This window comes from Aegilops tauschii, chromosome 1 (assembly GCF_002575655.3).
Source record: "Aegilops tauschii subsp. strangulata cultivar AL8/78 chromosome 1, Aet v6.0, whole genome shotgun sequence".
NCBI classification, from domain to species: Eukaryota; Viridiplantae; Streptophyta; class Magnoliopsida; order Poales; family Poaceae; genus Aegilops; species Aegilops tauschii.
Window position 1 is genome coordinate 416358728 of NC_053035.3, and position 24610 is coordinate 416383337.

A 24610-nucleotide genomic window follows, 5' to 3' on the forward strand; every position below is an offset into this window, starting at 1 on the left:
ACACAAACTCGGTGGGACCGATTTTGGTAATAAGCTAACCAGAGAGTTGGTCAGGCAAAGTCGGTGGGACCGATTCGCTCATTTCGGTTGGACCAAAACATTACGAAGGGGAAACAGAGAGTTTGCATTGCGAACTCGGTGGGACCGATCGCTCATCTCGGTTAGACCGAAACGTTACGAAGGGAGACACAGAGTTTGCAATCCCATCTCGGTGAGACCGAGATCCCTATCAGTGAGACCGAAGTGACTAGGGTTTTGGCAGTGGCTATGTCAAATGAACTCGGTGGCGCCGGATAGAAAGTTTCGGTGGGGCCGAGTTTGACTTTTGGTTTGGGACATATGTGGATGTGAGAAAGTGGTTGAGGGTTTTGGAGCATATCACTAAGCATTTTGAGCAAGAAACTCATTAAGCAACACCTCATTAATAGTATTGGCTTTTCCTATGGACTCAATGTGATCTTGGATCACTAAAAGTAAAATGTAGAGTCTTGAGCTTGAGCCAATATGTGTCATTAGCATTTTGAGGGGTCCACATTCCTAATCCATCCCATGCCAATCATTGAACTTTCCTGAAATATTTATCTTGAAATGGCATTAGTTCAATGAGCTATATGTTGTTAGGAATTACCAAAGCCACCCAGGGATAGTTGCACTTTCAAGAAGAAAACGGCAGTAGCGCGGCAAGAAGAAAACGTGCTACTACTATAATTGCCACACCATTGCCGACATGCTAGGTATAGTAGTAGCGCCCTTGTGCATACCGCGCTACTGCTAAGTTTGAACTGGGCCACATGACGAGCCCCACTTAGCAGCAGGGCGTGTTAATATCCGACGCTACTGCTACGACCCGTAGTAGTAGCGCTTGTACCTAACCCGCGCTGCTACTAACCCAAGCTTATCATCTTCTCCGCGCGGCCGACCATCACTCTCCCTCTCCGCTCTTCTCACTCTCCCTCTCCACTCTCTCCCACACACCGTTGTCGTGGCATTGCCGCCGCCGTCCTCCCTCACTACTAGGAAAAACCTTATACAGAGAAGCTTATCAGTAGCGCCTGTTAAAAGTAGGCGCTACTGCTACTTAGCAGTAGCGCGTGCTTACAAAGGGCGCTACTGCTATCCACATAGTAGTAGCGTGGCAAGAAGAAAACACGCTACTACTATAATTGCCACACCGTTGCCGACAGGCTAGGTATAGTAGTAGCACCGTTGTGCATACCGCGCTACTGCTAACAAAGTAGTAGTAGCGCGTTTTTACGTTATGTCGCTACTGCTAATTTTGAACTTGGCCACATGGCCGGTAGTAGTAGCGCTTTTCCGTAACCCGCGCTGCTACTAAGCCAAGCTTATCGTCTTCCGTCGCGCGGCCACCCTCACGCTCCCTCTCCGCTCTTCTCACTTTCCCTCTCCACTCTCTCCCCACGCCACGCCGCCATTGCCCGCCGCCAACGGAAGAGATCGAGGTATCTCCTCCCTCCCCTCCTCCTCCTCCCTCCACCTATCTCCCTCCCTCTCCCTCCACCTCCCTCTCCCTCCCTCTTCTTCCACCTCCCTCTCCCTCCCTCTCTATTGCCTCCTCCCTCTCCCTACCTCGTCTGTCCTCCTCCTCCCTCTCCCTCCTTCCAATCCCTCCCTCATCCATCCTCCCTCCCTGCCTCGTTCGTCCTCCTCCTCCCTCAACCTCCCTCCCTCCCTCCTGCCACCTCCCTCCCGGTCACCTCCCTCACTGCCTCGTGTTGGGGAACGCAGTAATTTCAAAAATTTCCTACGCACACGCAAGATCATGGTGATGCATAGCAACGAGAGGGGAGAGTGTAGTCCATGTACCCTCGTAGACCATAAGCGGAAGCGTTATGACAACGCGATTGATGTAATCGTACGTCTTCACGATCCGACCGATCCTAGTACCGAAAGTAAGGCACCTCCGCGATCTGCACATGTTCGGCTCGGTGACGTCCCACGAACTCTCGATCTAGCTGAGTGTCGAGGGAGAGCTTCGTTAGCACGACGACGTGATGACGGTGATGATGAAGCTACCGGCGCAGGGCTTCGCCTAAGCACTGCAACGATATGACCGAGGTGGATTATGGTGGAGGGGGGCACCGCACACGGCTAAGACAATGTATGTTGTTGTGTTCTAGGGTGCCCCCTGCCCCCGTATATAAAGGAGCAAGGGGGAGGCCGACCGGCCCTTGGGGCGCGCCAAGGCGGGGGAGGAGTCCTACTCCTAGTAGGAGTAGGACTCCCCCTTTCCTAGTCCAACTAGGAGGAGGAAGGGGAAGGAAGGAGAGGGAGAGAGGGAGGGAAAGAGGGGGCGCCGCCCCCTCCTTGTCCAATTCGGACTCCTCAAGGGGGGCGGCCAGCCCTATGGCCCCCTTCTCTCTCTCACAAGGCCCATGTTGGCCCATTAGTTCCCCCGGGGGTTCCGATAACCCCCCGGCACTCCGGTAATTATCCGATGACCCCCGGAACTCATCCGGTGTCCGAATATAGTCATCCAATATATCAATCTTTATGTCTCGACCATTTAGAGACTCCTCGTCATGTCCGTGATCACATCCGGGACTCCGAACTACCTTCGGTACATCAAAACACATAAACTCATAATACCGATCGTCACCGAACGTTAAGCGTGCGGACTCTACGGGTCCGAGAACTATGTAGACATGACCGAGACACGTCTCCGGTCAATAACCAATAGCGGAACCTGGATGCTCATGTTGGCTCCCACATATTCTACGAAGATCTTTATCGGTCAAACCGCATAACAACATACGTTGTTCCCTTTGTTATCGGTATGTTACTTGCCCGAGATTCGATCGTCGGTATCTCAATACCTAGTTCAATCTCGTTACCGGCAAGTCTCTTTACTCGTTCCGTAATGCATCATCCCGCAACTAACTCATTAGTCACATTGCTTGCAAGGCTTATAGTGATGTGCATTGCCGAGAGGGCCCAGAGATACCTCTCCGACAATCGGAGTAACAAATCCTAATCTCGATCTATGCCAACTCAACATGTACCATCGGAGACACCTGTAGAGCATCTTTATAATCACCCAGTTATGTTGTGACGTTTGGTAGCACACAAAGTGTTCCTCCAGTATTCGGGAGTTGCATAATCTCATAGTCATAGGAACATGTATAAGTCATGAAGAAAGCAATAGCAATATACTAAACGATCAAGTGCTAAGCTAACGGAATGGGTCAAGTCAATCACATCATTCTCTAATGATGTGATCCCGTTAAGCAAATGACAACTCATGTCTATGGCTAGGAAATTTAACATCTTTGATTCAACAAGCTAGTCAAGTAGAGGCATACTAGTGACACTCTGTTTGTCTATGTATTCACACATGTACTAAGTTTCCGGTTAATACAATTCTAGCATGAATAATAAACATTTATCATGATATAAGGAAATATAAATAACAACTTTATTATTGCCTCTAGGGCATATTTCCTTCAGTCTCCCACTTGCACTAGAGTCAATAATCTAGATTACACAGTAATGATTCTAACACCCATGGAGTCTTGGTGCTGATCATGTTTTGCTCGTGAGAGAGGCTTAGTCAACGGGTTTGCAACATTCAGATCCGTATGTATCTTGAAAATCTCTATGTCTCCCTCCTTGACTTGATCGCGGATGGAATTGAAGCGTCTCTTGATGTGCTTGGTTCTCTTGTGAAATCTGGATTCCTTTGCCAAGGCAATTGCACCAGTATTGTCACAAAAGATTTTCATTGGACCCGTTGCACTAGGTATGACACCTAGATCGGATATGAACTCCTTCATCCAGACTCCTTCATTTGCTGCTTCCGAAGCAGCTATGTACTCCACTTCACACGTAGACCCCGCCACGACGCTTTGCTTAGAACTGCACCAACTGACAGCTCCACCGTTCAATATAAATATGTATCCGGTTTGTGACTTAGAGTCATCCGGATCAGTGTCAAAGCTTGCATCGACGTAACCATTTACGACGAGCTCTTTGTCACCTCCATAAACGAGAAACATATCCTTAGTCCTTTTCAGGTACTTCAGGATGTTCTTGACCGCTGTCCAGTGATCCACTCCTGGATTACTTTGGTACCTCCCTGCTAAACTAATAGCAAGGCACACATCAGGTCGGGTACACAGCATTGCATACATGATAGAGCCTATGGCTGAAGCATAGGGAACAACTTTTATTTTCTCTCTATCTTCTGCAGTGGTCGGGCATTGAGTCTGACTCAACTTCACACCTTGTAACACGGGCAAGAACCCTTTCTTTGCTTGATCCATTTTGAACTTCTTCAAAACTTTATCAAGGTATGTGCTTTGTGAAAGTCCAATTAAGCGTCTCGATATATCTCTATAGATCTTGATGCCCAATATATAAGCAGCTTCACCGAGGTCTTTCATTGAAAAACTCTTGTTCAAGTATCCTTTTATGCTATCCAGAAATTCTATATCATTTCCAACCTACAATATGTCATCCACATATAATATTAGAAATGCTACAGAGCTCCCACTCACTTTCTTGTAAATACAGGCTTCTCCAAAAGTCTGTATAAAACCATATGCTTTGATCACACTATCAAAACGTTTACTCCAACTCCGAGATGCTTGCACCAGTCCATAAATGGATCACTGGAGGTTGCACACTTTGTTAGCATCCTTTGGATCGATAAAACCTTCGGGTTGCATCATATACAACTCTTCTTCCAGAAATTCATTCAGGAATGCAGTCTTTACATCCATTTGGCAAATTTCATAATCATAAAATTCGGCAATTGCTAACATGATTCGGACGGACTTAAGCATCGCTACGGGTGAGAAGGTCTCATCGTAGTCAACTCCTTGAACTTGTCAAAAACCTTTTGCATCAAGTCGAGGTTTGTAGACAGTAACATTACCGTCAGCGTCAGTCTTCTTCTTGAAGATCCATTTATTCTCGATGGCTTGCCGATCATCGGACAAGTCAACCAAAGTCCCACTTTGTTCTCATACATGGATCCCATCTCAGATTTCATGGCCTCAAGCCATTTCGTGGAATCTGGGCTCATCATCACTTCCTCATAGTTTGTAAGTTCGTCATGGTCAAGTAACATGACCTCCAGAACAAGATTACCGTACCACTCTGGTGCGGACCTTACTCTGGTTGACCTACGAGGTTTGGTAGTAACTTGATCTGAAGTTACATGATCATCATCATTAGCTTCCTCACTAATTGGTGTAGGGATCACAGGAACTGATTTCTGTGATGAACTACTTTCCAATAAGGGAGCAGGTACAGTTACCTCATCAAGTTCTACTTTCCTCTCACTCACTTCTTTCGAGAGAAACTCCTTCTCTAGAAAGGATCCATTCTTAGCAACGAATGTCTTGCCTTCGGATCTGTGATAGAAGGTGTACCCAACAGTCTCCTTTGGGTATCCTATGAAGACACATTTCTCCGATTTGGGTTCGAGCTTATCAGGTTGAAGCTTTTTCACATAAGCATCGCAGCCCCAAACTTTAAGAAACGACAACTTGGGTTTCTTGCCAAACCACACTTCATAAGGTGACGTCTCAACGGATTTAGATGGTGCCCTATTTAACGTGAATGTAGCCGTCTCTAAAGCATAACCCCAAAATGATAGCGGTAAATCAGTAAGAGACATCATAGATCGCACCATATCTAGTAAAGTATGATTATGACGTTCGGACACACCATTGCGCTGAGGTGTTCCGGGTGGCGTGAGTTGCGAAACTATTCCGCATTGTTTCAAATGAAGACCAAACTCGTAACTCAAATATTCTCCTCCACGATCAGATCGTAGAAACTTTATTTTCTTGTTACGATGATTTTCCACTTCACTCTGAAATTCTTTGAACTTTTCAAATGTTTCAGACTTATGTTTCATCAAGTAGATATACCCATATCTGCTCAAATCATCTGTGAAGGTGAGTAAATAACGATACCCGCCGCGAGCCTCAATATTCATCGGACCACATACATTAGTATGTATGATTTCCAACATATCTGTTGCTCGCTCCATTGTTCTGGAGAACGGAGTTTTAGTCATCTTGCCCATGAGGCATGATTCACAAGTACCAAGTGATTCCAAAAGTCCATCAGAATGGAGTTTCTTCATGCGCTTTACACCAATATGACCCAAACGGCAGCGCCACAAATAAGTTGCACTATCATTAGCAACTTTGCATCTTTTGGCTTCAATATTATGAATATGTGTGTCACTACTATCGAGATTCAACAAAAATATACCACTCTTCAAGGGTGCATGACCATAAAAGATATTACTCATATAAATAGAACAACCATTATTCTCAGATTTAAATGAATAACCGTCTCACATCAAACAAGATCCAGATATAATGTTCATGCTCAACGATGGCACCAAATAACAATTATTCGGGTCTAAAACTAATCCCGAAGGTAGATGTAGAGGTAGCGTGCCGACGGCGATCACATCGACTTTGGAACCATTTCACATGCGCATTGTCACCTCGTCCTTGGCCAATCTTCGCTTAATCCGTAGTCCCTGTTTCGAGTTGCAAATATTAGCAACATAACCAATATCAAATACCCAGGTACTACTGCGAGCATTAGTAAGGTACACATCAATAACATATATATCACATATACCTTTGTTCACCTTGCCATCCTTCTTATCCGCCAAATACTTGGGGTAGTTCCGCTTCCAATGACCAGTCCCTTTGCAGTAGAAGCACTCAGTCTCAGGCTTAGGTCCAGACTTGGACTTCTTCACTTGAGCAGCAACTTGTTTGCCATTCTTCTTGAAGTTCCCCTTCTTCCCTTTACCCTTTTCTTGAAATTGGTGGTCTTGTTGACCATCAACACTTGATGCTCTTTCTTGATTTCTACCTCCGCAACCTTTAGCATCGCGAAGAGCTCAAGAATTGTCTTATCCATCCCTTTCATATTATAGTTCATCACGAAGCTCTTGTAGCTTGGTGGCAATGATTGAAGAATTCTGTCAATGACACTATCATCAGGAAGATTAACTCCCAGTTGAATCAAGTGATTGTTATACCCAGACATTTTGAGTATATGTTCACTGACAGAACTATTCTCCTCCATCTTGCAGCTTTAGAACTTATTGGAGACTTCATATCTCTCAATCCGGGCATTTGCTTGAAATATTAACTTCAACTCCTAGAACATCTCATATGCTCCATGACGTTCAAAACATCGTTGAAGTCCCGGTTCTAAGCCGTAAAGCATGGCGCACTGAACTATCGAGTAGTCATCAGCTTTGCTCTGCCAGACGTTCATAACATATGGCGTTGCTCCTGCAGCGGGTTTGGCACCTAGCGGTGCTTCTATGACGTAATTCTTCTGTGCAGCAATGAGGATAATCCTCAAATTACGGACCCAGTCCGTGTAGTTGCTACCATCATCTTTCAACTTAGCTTTCTCTAGGAACGCATTAAAATTCAACGGAACGACAACACGGGCCATCTATCTACAACAACATAGACATGCAAAATACTAGCAGGTACTAAGTTCATGATAAATTAGAGTTCAATTAATCAAATTACTTAAGAACTCCCACTTAGATAGACATCCCTCTAATCATCTAAGTGATCACGTGATCCAAATCAACTAAACCATGTCCGATCATCACATGAGATGGAGTAGTTTTCAATGGTGAACATCACTCTGTTGATCATATCTACTATATGATTCACACTCGACCTTTCGGTATCAGTGTTCCGAGGCCATATCTGCATATGCTAGGCTCGTCAAGTTTAACCCGAGTATTCTGCGTGTGCAAAAACTGGCTTGCACCCGTTGTATGTGAACGTAGAGCTTATCACACCCGATCATCACGTGGTGTCTCGGCACGACGAACTTTCGCAACGGTGCATACTCAGGGAGAACACTTTTACCTTGAAATTTAGTGAGAGATCATCTTATAATGCTACCGTCGAACTAAGCAAAATAAGATGCATAAAGGATAAACATCACATGCAATCAATATAAGTGATATGATATGGACATCATCATCTTGTGCCTTTGATCTCCATCTCCAAAGCACCATCATGATCACCATCGTCACCGGCTTGACACCTTGATCTCCATCGAAGCATCATTGTCGTCTCGCCAACTATTGCTTCTATGACTATCGCTACCGCTTAGTGATAAAGTAAAGCAATTACATGGCGATTGCATTTCATATAATAAAGCGACAACCATATGGCTCCTGCCAGTTGCCGATAACTCCGTTACAAAACATGATCATCTCAAACAATAAAATTTAGCATCATGTCTTGACCATATCACATCACAACATGCCCTGCAAAAACAAGTTACACGTCCTCTACTTTGTTGTTACAAGTTTTACGTGGCTGCTACGGGCCGAGCAAGAACCGTTCTTACCTACGCATCAAAACCACAATGACTTTTGGTCAAGTATGTGATGTTTTAACCTTCAACAAGGACCGGGCGTAGCCACACTCGATTCAACTAAAGTTGGAGAAACTGACACCCGCCAGCCACCTGTGTGCGAAGCACGTCGGTAGAACCAGTCTCGCGTAAGCGTACGCGTAATGTCGGTCTGGGCCACTTCATCCAACAATACCGCCGAATCAAAGTATGACATGCTGGTAAGCAATATGACTATTATCGCCCACAACTCACTTGTGTTCTACTCGTGCATATAACATCTACGCATAAACCTGGCTCGGATGCCACTGTTGGGGAACGCAGTAATATCAAAAATTTCCTACACACACGCAAGATCATGGTGATGCATAGCAACGAGAGGGGAGAGTGTAGTCCATGTACCCTCGTAGACCGTAAGAGGAAGTGTTATGACAACGCGGTTGATGTAGTCGTACGTCTTCACGATCCGACCGATCCTAGTACCGAAAGTATGGCACCTCCGCGATCTGCACACGTTCGGCTCGGTGACGTCCCACGAAATCTTGATCCAGCTGAGTGTCGAGGGAGAGCTTCGTCAGCACGACGGTGTGATGACGGTGATGATGAAGCTACCGGCGCAGGGCTTCGCCTAAGCACTGCAACGATATGACCGAGGTGGATTATGGTGGAAGGGGGCACCGCACACGGCTAAGACAATGTCTGTTGTTGTGTTCTAGGGTGCCCCCTGCCCCCGTATATAAAGGAGCAAGGGGGAGGCCGGCCGGCCCTTGGGGCGCGCCAAGGAGGGGGAGGAGTTCTCCTCCTAGTAGGAGTAGGACTCCCCCTTTCCTAGTCCAACTAGGAGGAGGAAGGGGGAAGGAAGGAGAGGGAGAGATGGAGGGAAAGAGGGGGCGCCGCCCCCCTCCTTGTCCAATTCGGACTCCTCAAGGGGGGTGCGGCCAGCCCTATGGCCCCCTTGTCTCTCTCACACAAGGCCCATGTTGGCCCATTAGTTCCGCCGGGGGTTTCGATAACCCCCCGGCACTCCGGTAATTATCCGGTGACCCTCGAAACTCATCCGGTGTCCGAATATAGTCATCCAATATATCAATCTTTATGTCTCGACCATTTAGAGACTCCTCGTCATGTCCGTGATCACATCCGGGACTCCAAACTACCTTCGTTACATCAAAACACATAAACTCATAATACCGATCGTCAGCGTTAAGCGTGCGGACCCTACGGGTTCGAGAACTATGTAGACATGACCGAGACACGTCTCCGGTCAATAACCAATAGCGGAACCTGGATGCTCATATTGGTTCCCACATATTCTACGAAGATCTTTATCGGTCAAACCGCAAAACAACATACGTTGTTCCCTTTGTCATCGGTATGTTACTTGCCCGAGATTCGATCGTCGGTATCTCAATACCTAGTTCAATCTCGTTACCGGCAAGTCTCTTTACTCGTTCCGTAATGCATCATCCCTCAACTAACTTATTAGTCACATTGCTTGCAAGGCTTATAGTGATGTGCATTACCGAGAGGGCCCAGAGATACCTCTCCGACAATCAGAGTGACAAATCCTAATCTCGATCTATGCCAACTCAACAAGTACCATCGGAGACACCTGTAGAGCACCTTTATAATCACCCAGTTACGTTGTGACGTTTGGTAGCACACAAAGTGTTCCTCCAGTATTCGGGAGTTGCATAATCTCATAGTCTAGGAACATGTATAAGTCATGAAGAAAGCAATAGCAATATACTAAACGATCAAGTGCTAAGCTAACGGAATGGGTCAAGTCAATCACATCATTCTCTAATGATGTGACCCCGTTAATCAAATGACAACTCATGTCTATGGCTAGGAAACTTAACCATCTTTGATTCAACGAGCTAGTCAAGTAGAGGCATACTAGTGACACTCTGTTTGTCTATGTATTCACACATGTACTAAATTTCCGGTTAATACAATTCTAGCATGAATAATAAATATTTACCATGATATAAGGAAATATAAATAACAACTTTATTATTGCCTCTAGGGCATATTTCCTTCACCTCGTCCTCCTCCTGCCTCCACCTAGCTCCCTCCCTCCACCTCCCTCCCTTCCTCGCTCATCCCTCCCTGTTTAGTTAATTAGTTAAAAAATTAGTTGGTAGAAACATGTATTGGACACTTAGTTGGTAGAGATTATAACTAGTAATAGAATGGAAAATAAATTATCGTAATAGAAATTTTTAGTAAAAAAATTGAAGTAATAGAAATTTTTATGTGTAGAAAATTTTCAATATAGAAATGTACTGGAATGCTATATGAGAAATTTTTAGTTATCACATTTAGTAATAGAAGTTTGTTGTAAGAAAATTTAGGTATAGCAATTATAGTAATAGAAATTTTTAGTAAGTGTTGAATAGAGTAGAACTAGGGTATTTAGTTATGTCAATCTCACATTGCCAAATTTAGAGAGAGACCTAGTTCTACATTGAACCATTGTGAATGAGCGCCAAGTTTGAATGATCATGTGTTTATGCTCATGTGTGGTGCAGGGTATATCAACGGCGAGCCGGTCAACGACGCCCAGAAGATCACCGACGGCACCCGCATCCTCGACAGCCATCGTCTATAGTGAGTAAACATGTATATCTAGTGTTGTGTACTAGCTAGTGTTGCTCAACTTTGATGTAGATATAAACATGTATATCTAGTGTTGCTCAAATAGGATATGTGCTTGCCCAAGTGGCCTATGTTTGCAGGGAACACATCCGAGTGGCCTATGTTTTGCCGGAGTGTTGATTAATTTCTGTTCCGGCAAATTTCAGGTGCTCGATATGTCCTTTTTAGCAAAGGTTATGCTGGATTTTTCCGTGAATTTTAGCACGGCTTGTGCTAGAATGTAGGAAATATCGAGTGCCTTGGATTTTTCGGAAAGAGCATTAAACGACATTCTGGGTTGACTTTAAGTCTGTTGGGGCTCCATACATGACAGTCAAAAAACAGTGAGGGAGTGTCCACCATATATGAGAGAAGAAGAATGTCGACTGTTGTCGTGGGGGTCGTTCTTCCTCTTCTTTCTCGTGATAGACCTTTTGGTAATGCACGAGAAGGAAGAGAAGAACGACCATCACCGATGGTCGCAAATGTCAGAGATGAAGAATCTCGACTGTTGTCGTGGGGGTTGCTTCGCCTTCGTTCCTGTGTGCTAGACAATTTGGTGTAATGCACTCGGGGATGAAGGGAGGAGCGACCATCACCGACAGTCGAATATATCAGAGATGGAGTGCCCACCATATACACCACGTGAGATGAGAGTTTTCAAGGAAGACTCGACAGACCGAAAGTCAACCCGTGATGAATATTAATGATCGAATTTGGTTTTTGTAGTACATATATTGAAATTCAGAAGTTTAATCTATGAATTATGAACATAGGAAATGTCTGACGATGATGATAGGATATTTCTGTGAATTTTAGCATGGCTTGTGCTAGAATGTAGGGAATATCGAGTGCCTTGGACGTGCCGGAAAGAGAATTAAACGACATTTATAATCTTTAAATTTTGAACACATGAGATGTTTGATGACGATAGGATCCCGGAGTGCGAGTACCGCTACAATGACCGGGGTTTGTGCGACAGGTTTCCTCACTTGCAAAATGATAGGTTTTTCACCGTGAAGCTGGAAGAGACCTTTGATGTTTGTACGGTACGCAACGAGAAGCATTTCATCGTAATTAATCATCACTTGTGCTTCTTTGGTTCAACGTGTAATTTCTGGATTTTTTTCAATTCAATTAGTACACCCCGTGCCATGCAAGACCGTATGTCTTGCAGAAGCTCGGTTTCGAAGACTTTGAGAATATGGGGACGAGGAGGGCTCACTTAAGAACTAAACATGGTTATGTGTTTCTGGTTAAGCTGTAAAATGCGGTCAATCACTCCCATTTCAGTTGCTCTAATTGGGAAGCTCTCTACAAGGCATATGGATTTGAGGAGGGTATGCAAATAACATTTAATATTCGTCCCGAAGATGATGATGATGATAATATTGACATTGGGTGGATGTGGATATGCCTCCAGTTTTGCCTAAATGTGAGTTTGTCAAACTAATTTGTTAAGTTAAGTAATTTATATTATTATTTAAAAATATTTGGTTTTCATTGTTACTAAACTTAGTTATTTATAATTGTTAGCTTATTTCTTATCTTTAAAAAATACTCGGAAAGCTGTAGACAGGACATACTACAGCTATGACTCCGAGCTTAATTGTGAGGAGAAAGGTTATCTTGTCTCATTCATAAATGATGTTGAGGCCTTTAAAACCAATCACTCTATCAGCCCAAAATTTACTGGATACGTGCCACTAGTCCATAAATTGCTTGATGGTAACTTCATTGCCAGAAACTTGGTAAGATTTTGTTAATGATGGTAACTTCATTGCATACATTCTTCTTAAGTAAACTACATTACTAACTATATATGTTACTATTACGTTTTTCAACAGAGGCTCCCGAACGAGGTTGTGCCTGACATGATGTTTACCGAAGGTGATATGCATATGGTTAGCTTACGACCAACTCCTTCGAAGGCTTATCACGGTGCATACTCAATTTCTTCAAATGATGGAAGGCTCAATATCAAAGAATGGAGCAAAGTGATGAATGCGCACACGCAACTAATTAGAGATAACATGAATGTGCACAAGCCACAAGTTGGAGATAGGTTTATCTCCATTCTCCATTATGGAGATGGACCGGTTTATCTGTTTTATGGTATTTTACCTAGGAGAGAGGAGTAGGTCCTAGGTATTAAGAATAATTAGTTAATGTTGATTATGACTATGATGATGATGAGAAGTTGTTATTATGTGCTACAATGTGTTAGAGTTGATGATAATGACGAGGAGGAGGAGTTGTGATTATGAGTACTATGATGATGATGATGATGAGTTGTTATTATGACTAGTGACCAAGTTGTTATATGATGTCTCATGGACGAAAATGATGATGATGAGGAGTTGTTATATGACAATGATGTATTATGATGATAAGTTGTTAATGATATTATGATGATGGTGATGATGAGTTATTATATTTCTTTCACCCAATGATGTAATAACTCATTATGATGTAATAACAATTTCTAAATTGCTACTGTATAAAAACTTGTATAACAGTGTATGAATACCGACATAAAATAAAAAATAAATAGAATACGTAATAATAGTAGTAGCGTGTGGTAGAGCGACGCTGCTAGTAACTAGCAGTAGTGCATTCTCCGAATCGCGCTACTGCTAAGTAGGTATAGCAGTAGCGCGGGAAAACCAACACTACTGCTACAAGTTAGTTGTAGTGACGTGCCAGTAGCGCGGGCACCCACGCTACTGCTAGCCCAAATAGCAACGCTACTGCTAGGATTTTCCCTAGTAGCGAATAAGATCCACCTCTAGCCCACACACCATTCAATTCTAGAAGGGATACTTGCCGTTCTTCTCTTCCTCGTCCTCCCCTACATCTTGTACTCCTCGCTTCTTCGCCAACCCATTTTGGCGCCAACCAGCACCACGTCAACATCAATGCGTTCGTCAACGGCGCTGCATCTTTGTCATACTCCTTCCTTGCCAGCTTTAGTTCTCATTCCTGCTTATTTCCTAGAATACTATTTCTTTTTTTTTGCTTTATTTTCTGGAACACTCTTTCCTTCTCCAACACCATGGACCATTTGGCCGCTTTTGTTCCTTTTTCCTTCTTATTCTTGAAACACTCTTCCTTTCTACTATAGCATGAACTACCTCGCTAATGTAGTGTCGTGTTGTCCTCGCCGATGAATGTTTCGGCAACCGTCAGCGTGTGGACATCCTGCAGAGCATGGTCGCCATCCATCTGGGTGAATGCTTGGTCGCCCATGTCGCTAGCGCATGGTGGCCATTGTCCATGTTGGCAAGCAGTGCTCGGCCATGTTGTTGTGCGCCTATTGACCGTCCTTGCCCGCGAATGCTTTCAATATGATTTGGCGCGAACCGCCTACCTAATTCTCTACATGCGTAACTAACTGCAAACCAAATCAATTAATTACATGCCTAATTACTAAAAAACCTCTACTTCTAATTATCTATAGGCATAATTCATTGTCTGCCTAACTAATTAATTCCATTAATGACTCGGTTTCCAAATTGATTTGATGCGGAAAAAATTGCAATTTAAATGGACCTAATTAATTACATATGTAATTAATTGCTTGATAATTAATTGCATTAATGGTTTGATTTCTAAATTGATTCAGCGCTCGATTTCCAAATTATTTTCGCATTAATGGCTGCTACGAATGACGACTGCGTAAATATTTCCTTTAATAATAGATATATTACACATTTGACGCGCCTCTTGAAGTGGATTCATTTGTAGGACACATTTTCTGAATGATTTTCTTGACGTTTGAATGGACACACTTGATTTATTCAGAATGTAGTCTCCCTGACTCGCTATATGACCGAGAAGAAATATAATATGACCGCGTCCACGAACGCCTCTGCGTGGCGGTCCGATGACCCGCCTGCCACCACAAAGTGGGAGTGTGCAAGGAAGAAAAACCATCGTGCAGGGGGGATGGTGGGAGGTGAAGGCGAAAATAAACCGTGAAAGAGAAAATAAAATATGCGTACCGGCCTACCAACCCCCCTTTAATAGTATAGCTATATGTGATTTGGTAAGGTAAGAAAATATATGTGATTTTGTAAGATAAGAAAAAATATATGTTACTTTTGTTGTATTAGAAAAGTTGTGATTGTCATTTAATAGTAGAGATATTGAAACAATAAATGACAACACATTAAGGAGTATCTTTTTTGTAAGGTAATCGAGAAAAGTATTATGTTTGTTTTTCAGGAAGGTGATCTCACATATGATGCGATTTCTAAATTCTTAATTACATGATTGAATTGAATCGGCACATGCCAAAAAAAAGGAAACAAGATCTTCCGCTTTAATGAGATTTGATTTTTTAATAGGAGGGGGTGGTGTGAGGTGAGGCGGAAAAATTCAGAAGAAAATAAATCAGTGAGGAGAAGCTATCAACCTCCTCTTTAGAAGTAGAGATTTTTAGTGTTATATTATTATCTTCTATACGGACCCTCAAATGCATTCTTCGCAATCTTGCAAAAGAAGGTTGAATCCTAGCGTGGAGAGTTAGTACTACATCACTTATCCTAAATTAATGCATCACTTATCCATGTCTAATCCTAAATTAATGCATCACTTCCTCAAGTCTCAGCGTACAATGGCCTATAAATAGCGACCTATATGCAGTATATGTGATTCAAAACAGAAACATAATACAATATAGAGCAACCGTGCGCACAACTTAGTGACTAGCATGGAGGCCAAGCTTGTAGTCATCCTTGCGGCCTGCTTGTTGATTTCCTTTAGCAATGGAGGTACGCATGTATACAGTATCGTTTTCGCACACAAATACCTGAACACATCGCTACTTTGCATTGAAAATCTTATTAATATTCTCCATTTCATAAGCATGCACGTACACCGGGAACTAACAATCGGACAATGCAGGAGACGCACAGTGCACAGTGAAAGACCTCGTCGTCGCCCAGACCACCGCGCCGGCGCAGCCCGGAGAGACGTACCCGAAGCACGTGGTGACGGTGAAGAACACTTGCGTCTGCATGCAGCTCAACGTGAAGATGGACTGCGCGGGGTTCGACTCCTCTATCGACGTCATCCCTGCTGACACGATCACGCCGGACGGCGACAATGCGCTCTGCACCCTCAATGGCGGTCGTCCGGTGTATGGAAACGGCACGGTCACGTTCAGCTACGCGTGGAGCACAGACATCAGCTTCCGGCCCGTCTCGTCGTACATGGAATGTTCCGTAGCACCATAATGTTTAAGGACTCATTTCGCAAAAAAAAAATGTTTGAGGACTCTAAAAACCATGGAAAAATATACAGCTGGTGGTGGAAAGAAGGAAGCGTGGGAAAGAAATGGAGTACTTGCCGACTCTTATTTATTTATTTTGTGGGGAAATCTTTCGGTTTATTCATCAACTGTTAAGCTAGTAAAAAAACATCAAAAGTAAAATATATATATCCAGATTCGTAGACCACCTAGCGGCGAGGACAAGCACTGGAGCGAGCCGAAGACGCGCCACATCATCGTCTCTTCCTCACCAGACCCGGACAAACCTTTTTTGTAGTACACAACCGGAAAGTCGTCGTGCTAAGCCTCCATAGGACCAGCGCACCAGAAAATTAACCATCACCGATGAAGAGAAGTGTAGATTGGAAAGGTCCAACCTATAGAAACACAAACATGAACGAACGAAGATTGGATCCAAACAGATACACTGAAGACAAACGCCGACCGAATCCAGCGAGATCTGCCAGTAACAAATCTCTGCCTCCACCACTCCTCCCCACGCGAAAGGGCCATGTTGTTGCTGGCGCGCGCATCTCATCCTTGATCGACGGCGAGGTCGCCGGCATCACGCTCCTCCCCCGCGCTGCGACGAGCATTTTTCCTATGGCGAACAAGAGCATCGACCAAAGTTTTTTGCAACGGGCTGCGTCAGAGGGTGTTGGAACTTTCCAGTCCCATTGTTGCACCCAGCGAGCACCGGTGTTGCGTCAAGCGCTGGGCTAGATAACAGGGACGTGTTGGGTTTGCCCCCCTTTTTTCACCAAGCGACACAGATGCTACAACCAGTGATTTGTTCTGCTGGCACGGGCGGCAATAGTTGCTGGAATCGATGACCTTTTTTGCTGAGATCCACAATTGGGAGTGTTTTTGCTGCATTCAGCGTCAAATTTCACTACGACAGGTGGTAAATTTTGTTGGAACCGGCGAGTGTTTTTTTTTGCTGGGATCAACAATGGGATTATTTTTTTGCTGCGTCCGACGACATTATTTGCTACAACCATTTCTTTTTTGCTGGCACCAACGGCATTTTTTATAGGAACCGGCAACTTTTTTTGCTAGGATCCGGAATTTGGGTGTTTCTTGTTGGAACCAGCCCCAGGTTTTTACCGCCATCTTCAGTTTTTGTTGGAACCAACGCCCATTTTTGCTACTACTGTCTTGCTGGCTTTTGTTGGAACGAAAAGGTGCCATAGCACCCAAGTGCACCGACACCCTGTTATCTTGTCCGTCGATGCACACCAAGATTCGTGGGTTGTTCTGACGAGCCACACACCATTTGCAGGGCCATCATGCTTATACAAGCCATTGTCCGAGAAGTGCATCGATCCACGGAGTGGCATCTGCACGTAGCGCATTGACAGCGCGCTTTTCAAGATCTAAATTTGACCATAATCCAGTGGAAGAATTTTTGCTCCCGACGCAATCAGTCTCGTTGGTTAAATTTATGGTCAAACTTAGATCTCGGAAGTACAGACGCGCTACATTATGGAATGGAGGTCTTATTTTCGGTAGATTAATGTTATAACTTTCGCAAAGAGCAAAATGATTCACGGGGTGAGAGGTCTTCTCGCTTGTTTGCACGAGGGCCGACTGGTGTATCTCTTTTCTTGATAGCAGGCTGACATGTTAATCCGGATGTAGACACTAGACAAGCATGCTGGATTCTTCCCTATGATGAACAGTGCAAGCAGCTAGGCGCCTAGGTCAAACTTTATAAAGTTTAACTTTGACAAAATATTATATGCAGACTAAAAAGAAACGGAGAGAGTATTTGCAGTCTCCCGTCCTAGACCTGCTAATGCAACGTGTGGTACAGGGCCGGGTCCAGATCTTGAGCAACTGTTCTCTCGACGGACGGGACTGATAACCGGGTGCCTAGACACCGGGTATTCAAAATCCATTATTGTTGGAACCAACATCAACTTTTGCTATCACGGTCTTAGATTTTGCTAGAACCAGCCCACATTTTTGCTACCCCTAGCTTCGGCTATAACTGACGTTGTTGTCGCCATTGATGCTGCAACCGGGGGTGGGCAGCACCGGAGAGGAAGGGTGTCGCGGTCGGCGTTGTGGAGCTACCATGGATGCATCAGGGAGGCGGCGAAAAAGTTGCTACGGCCAACGGCCTTTTTGTTTTGTGATTGACGACGTCGAGCGTCGGGGGCGAGGCAAACGGGCAAGGGTGGCCCGCTCAGGCGCCTGGCATGAGGGAGGGAGCGTAGACGCGGGGAGGGGGCAGTCGCTATGGTTTTTTCTCGTGTTCTTTTCAGATTTGGACAAGGGTAAAAGACGATTGGAAACCAAGCCATCGGCGACGGGTGCCTATTATTGGCCAATTTTTTTAATATTGAAGGCAATAAATGCCAAGACCAAACATTTGTCGTTTAATAATTGCTCATTATTCAAACATTGGATGTTTTTAAATGCTAACTTATCTTATACTCCTACCATGAATCAAATTAATTCTTCCCAATCAATAAAAGACTTCCTCATTTTTCACCGTACAGTGGGCTATAAAAGGCAACCGTGATGCAGAACAGAAACAGAATACAATAGTATACATCATCTCAGCAATACAGTTGTCAAAAACCGTGACAACATCTCGTTGATCAGCATGGAGGCCAAGCTCGTACTGATCCTTGCAGCCTGTATCTTGCTTTCCTTCATCAGCAACAAAGGTACGCATGTACTATAGTATATAAACTGTTTTTTGCACACACAAGGAAGAGGAACTCGGCATTTCCGGACACCAAAACAAACACCAGGAACTAACAAGTGGGCAACGCAGGCCATGCGCAGCCGTGCGCACCGTCGGATCTCCTCGTCAACCACACCACCATGCCGGGGAAGGTCGGAGGGCGCCCGCACTACCTGGTGACGGTGGAGAACAGGTGCGTCTGCACGCAGCTCGGCGTGAAGCTGGCGTGCGCGGGGCTCAACTCCACCGTCAGCGTCGACCCGGCCGGCGTGGTCGTGCCGACCGGGGACGACGGCGCGCTCTGCACTCTCAACGGCGGTCAGCCGATGCATGCGAACGAGACGGTCTTGTTCGTGTACGCTTCGAGCATGGAAATCAGCTTCAGGCCCGTCTCGTCGTTCCTCGACTGCTCCATAGCCCCCTCGCCGGCTCCGCAGGCTGCACCCTGATGTTCAGTGATACTCCGGTAGCCATGCAACGGTGCCGCTTTAGAAAGTGGCACCAACATCTTGTTTCGTTGTTCGCTCTCGCCGCTGCATACCGTGCGTCAAAACCAAGCGATGACCATAGTCATGGCCAGGTAGTAGAAATTGCCCAGCCGGCGATAAAATGTTTCATTTCATTTTTGAGAAAACAAAGGCTTGTATTTGGGGATCACAAACACAATCGTACATGCGAAAATCAGGGTCCGAGCAGATAGCTGCCGCCGCGCCTGCTGCTCGACGCGCCCGCTTCTTGCCGCGGCCGCCATGCCTCGCTGCTCGTCGCGCCCGCGGCCGCCACGCCTCTCTGCCACCGCGGCCGCCACGCCTCGCCGCGGCTGCCGCGCCTTGCTGCTGCCACCGCGCCTCGCCGTGGCCGTCACGCCTCACTGCTGCCGCGCCCGCTTCTTGCTCGCTGTTTGCCGCGCCCGCTGCGTGCGCCTGCTGCTCACTGCCGCTGCTCGTCCCAACCCTGACCAAGGCAGAGGTCTCCACCAGCAGGATCCCTGCGCCCTCGCAACGGCGGCCTGTGCACTGCACGCAAGTTGTTCGATGGAATGCCAAAGAGAGGCTTGTTAGGCTGACAAGCGGGACCCATGTCCAGTAAACGTTTTCATGTAACGGTGTGAGAAATTGGTGCCACGTCAGCCTGACTGGCGGGCCCTATTTGTCATAAACTCACTTAACTGAGCCCGATCCGCCGATCAGTGTTTTTTGCAAAAAGATTACCGTAGACGCGGTGTTTTCTGCAAAAAAAATGTATTGTAGTGTTTTTCGCAAGCCTAGCCTTCAAAGTGGTGGTTTTGTGCAATTTACTCGCAAACAAGTCTAGGACTCGGCAAACAACGGAGATCCACCCCAACCATGTGTCAAACCAAAAGATGGTCCCGTCTGAAAGGATCGATATAGTTGACTAGAGGGGGGAGGGTGAATAGGCAACTAACATTTTTTTAGCTTTTCTTTGTCAATTTAAACTTTGCATCAAAGTAGGTTGTCTAGATATGCAACTAGGTGAGCAACCTATATGATGCAACAACAATAAGCACACACGCAAGCAAGAGATAAAGCACAAATAAGTTTGCACAAGTAAAGGCATGAGATAACCAAGAGTGGAGCCGGTGAAGACGAGGATGTGTTACCGAAGTTCCTTCCCTTTGAGAGGAAGTACGTCTCCGTTGGAGCGGTGTGGAGGCACAATGCTCCCCAAGAAGCCACTAGGGCCACCGTATTCTCCTCACGCCCTCACACAATGCGAGATGTCGTGATTCCACTATTGGTGCCCTTGGAGGCAGCGACCGAACCTTTACAAACAAGGTTGGGGCAATCTCCACAACTTAATTGGAGGCTCCCAACGATACCACGAAGCTTCACCATAATGGACTATGGCTCCGCGGTGACCTCAACCGTCTAGGGTGCTCAAACACCCAAGAGTAACAAGATCCACAAGGGATTAGTGGGGGGATTCAAATTTCTCTTGGTGGAAGTGTAGATCGGGGCCTTCTCAACCAATCCCTAGAGAATCAACAAGTTTGATTGGCTAGGGAAGGAGATCGGGCGAAAATGGAGCTTGGAGCAACAATGGAGTTTGGAGGTGGAAGAGGTGGTCAACTAGAGGAGGAAGACACCACTTATATAGTGGAGGAACAAATCCAACCGTTATCCACCAACTCAGCCTGCGCAACGTGGTACTACCGTACCTGAGGCGCGGTACTACCGCAGGGGCACGCGGTACTACCGCAGGGCCCCGCGGTACTACCGCCCACGCAGCAGAGACCAGAACAGCCTAAAATGCACTAAAGCAGAGGGCGGTAGTATTGCTGGCGCGGTACTACCGCAAGGCAGGGGCTGTCCAGAGATGGGAAGGCACGGATATAAAAAAATTACATCCGTGGCTACTTCCGCAGAGTTGGAGTCGATGCAAAAACCCGACGCGGTAGTACCGTAAGCCAGCAGCGCTACTACCGCGCGAGGCGCGGATGTAAAAAATTACATCCGCCCCTTACTGCCGCGTACTTGCGGAACTAAGTCAGATACCACGGTACTACCGCTTACTAGAAGCGGTACTACCGCACCAGCGGGCGGTACTACCGCTCTAAGGAGCAGTACTACCGCACGCCCTAGTTCAGCAAGCAAGAGCAATATTTGCATAGACAAGGAAAACATAGGATACTCCAAAGGCTAGAGGAAAGGAGGTGCAAAGGAAGATGTGTACGTGATGAATCCACCCAACCTTTCCAACGCGGACCCCCTCTTAATAGTACGGCTTCCCTACGACTCAATACCACCGAAAAGAAACGAAGAGAAACGCCGTCTTCCATAGCCTTCGAGGGGAACCAAATCATCTTGTGCCTAGTCAATATATCTGAAGTATTCGATGCACATGATTAGTACGCAAAAGCATTGTCATCAATTACCAAAACCAACTAAGGGATAAAAATGCCCTTACAATCTCCCCCTTTTTGGTGGATTGATAACAACACGGGATTTGCACGAGGGTATAACGCAAAGAGCAAGGGCAAACCCCAAGTCTCTAAAATATAGACGGGCTCCCTCTAGATGTGTGCTATCTCGATGAGTGCTTTGGACTGCACGGCACACATACTAGGATCAACACTCCCCCTATATTTTATAGACATGGCAAATCTTGCAATAAGGCTAAAGCTAAGTAAGATAGACATGAGCATAATGTAATAAGCACAAGATAGAATAAGCTCACTACGGTACGATAGAGTGCATATGTCTTACACCATATGATAGAAGGTCTCGCGAGCACAAACCAAAGCAAACCAAAGCAAACGAAATAAACAAAGTTCAACTGACCCAAACACGACACAACTCGCAAATCCTACACTCTCTCCCCCTTTGGCTTCGAGACGCCAAAAAGGCAGATAGGACACCTACAACAATAGTGGTGGCTCAAGCGGAGTAGTCACTTGCACGCTCCCCGTCAGACTCTGCAGCTGGGACGGACTCCTCCTCAGACTCGTCCACCGATAACCCTGCTTGCGCATCCATTCTGCCTCTGGGGTGATGTGCACCTCTGACCCGCTAGATATGTTCTCGCCAAAGGTCCTGAAAATCCGCTTGTCGCGGCGGCGAGTCTCCTTGGAAGCCACATGGGTCTGGTACTGCCCCTTTGCCTGCATACAGAACAAAACCTTCATCTTGTTCTTCAGTCGTTTAGCCCAAGAAGGCTTAGAGGTGGGAGGGATGTAACCCTCAGAGCTGTCCTCGTCTGCTGCCTCCTCCTCATCTTCATTTGCATCCACGTCCATGGCAGCCGCAGTATCAGCACGAGAGCTAGTGTTGGCCTACTGAGGCTTGATACGGAGGTTGATGGGCTCATGCCGGATCCAACCAGGGGCCTCAAACTCATCCTGAGGGTAGACCCGCTCCCAAGTAGCCGAGATCAACTGAAATAGATAAGGTCCATAGATGGGGACCTTGCGGTTGTAGACCGCAAACCGAAGCTCATGCCACATGATATGTGAGACATCAAGTGGTAGTGTTTGAGAGTTGCGAGCTTCTTCACACAGGAGCATCATATCCACAAGATAGGCATGCACCTTGTCCTTGTCCCCAATGCGTGGGAAGAGAGTGTTGCGGAAGATCCATTGCATGATGTCAAGAAAGGAGTTGAGTACCCAAGATGACTTGCCATTGGAGAGCTTCTTCTCCACATAGAAGGGCATAAGCTTGTTCTTGTTGGCAGACACGGGATTGGCATGAGGGCGAACACCTTGGGGTGTGGCGAGCCCCTCATCCGGAACCCCAAGCAAAGTCATGAATTCCTTCCAAGTAGCAGTCAGTTGCCGACCATTGGTCATCCAAGTCATGGTCCTATCCTCATTGGGATGAAAATGCACTGAGACAAAGAACTGAGCAAGGATCTCAGGATCATAGTCTTTGTGGAATGAGATGATATGCTCAATGCCAAATTGCTCCACTAGGTCTAAAGCCTCACCAAAGTATTCCCGGTGCACCTTTTTTCGCATGTGATGCATGTTGATCCACTTCACCTCCACATAGGTGTTTTGCTTGGCCTTGATGACATCTAGATAAATGAGATTCTGCTGCTTGGTCCAGAATAGCTCATTCCCTCGAAAGTTGGCATGAGGGTTTCTGAAAGAACATGCGGTGCCCCCATGTTTGGTTTTGGTAATTGATGACAATCTCTATGGACTAATGGTTGCCTTGAGTTATATTTGAAGGTTTTGTCCATAGGCTTTTCTTGGAGTACATTTGTTGGTTTCAAGGAGAGTTTGTGATGACCAAGGTGCTATTCAAGGAATTACCTAAATGGTCTTGTGAGAGGTTGATCAAGACTAAGTAAAAGAGTGAATCATGTTGATCAACACACAAAGCATAGAAGAGGTACCGAGAGGGATCAAGCGATCCCATGGTATGGTAAGCATTGTCAATTACGCTTTGTGTACTAACCCATGATCTTCGTGAGAGTTCTTTGTGGGGTTAGGTTGCGGTGTGCAAGTTCAAGGAAGCATCACGAAGAGATCAAATGCTTGAAGCTTGTCGTCCATTGTGGTGACAATGGACTTGTGAAGATGTGCAGAAGAGTGGCTCACTCATAATGGAGTATGGCGGAGCAATCAACTAGTCTTCATCGAGCCAACGCAATCAAGAAAGGTGGTCCAACTTGAGGGAGTCAAGATCGTCTTCATCTAGCTCAAGTGGACCATGTGCAAGGCAAAGGTTTGCCCTTGATAGGTTTTCTATTTTATCAGTCTCATGATGGTAGTAGGGAGACCGGGTTATAGGATCGATTGTCGTACTACCAAGGGGGGCTCTCGGTGAGTAGCTTGATCATATCATTCGTAGAGAGCTCAAACCATTGCATCCTTGCATCATCTTTCTTGGTTCTTGTTTGCTTCTCTTTGTGAGTTTTGGAGCTTTTGGTCATCTTGTTGACAAGCTCGAGTTCATCGAAGAGTTCACTTGCATCTTCTATGATGTTTTCGATGCTGGAGGTTATGCCGGTTCTTCTCTGTTGGATGCCACTCATTGTCTTGTATCGAACAAGCTTGAGTTTGCTCAATTCGGAGCTCATTTGCAGAAGTTATGGCAGTTCTGGTTTTATTGGATCCATCTGTTGTCTTTAGCTGCATT

At 45.6% G+C, this 24610-nt stretch overlaps 2 protein-coding genes across 2 annotated transcripts; both read left to right on the plus strand.

Annotated features, from left to right (window-relative positions):
- Window positions 1-15692: 15692 nt before the first annotated feature.
- On the plus strand, window positions 15693-16372 carry LOC109767274 (uncharacterized). The gene is made up of 2 exons (XM_020326040.3): window positions 15693-15806; window positions 15940-16372. The coding sequence occupies exons 1-2, from the start codon at window positions 15746-15748 to the stop codon at window positions 16269-16271; spliced, it is 393 nt and encodes a 130-aa protein (XP_020181629.1). The 5' UTR covers window positions 15693-15745; the 3' UTR covers window positions 16272-16372.
- A 2265-nt stretch (window positions 16373-18637) lies between these two features.
- Window positions 18638-19670, plus strand: LOC120968292 (uncharacterized). Its single transcript, XM_040394912.3, has 2 exons — window positions 18638-18984; window positions 19095-19670. The coding sequence occupies exons 1-2, from the start codon at window positions 18921-18923 to the stop codon at window positions 19451-19453; spliced, it is 423 nt and encodes a 140-aa protein (XP_040250846.1). The 5' UTR covers window positions 18638-18920; the 3' UTR covers window positions 19454-19670.
- The last annotated feature ends 4940 nt before the right edge of the window (window positions 19671-24610 follow it).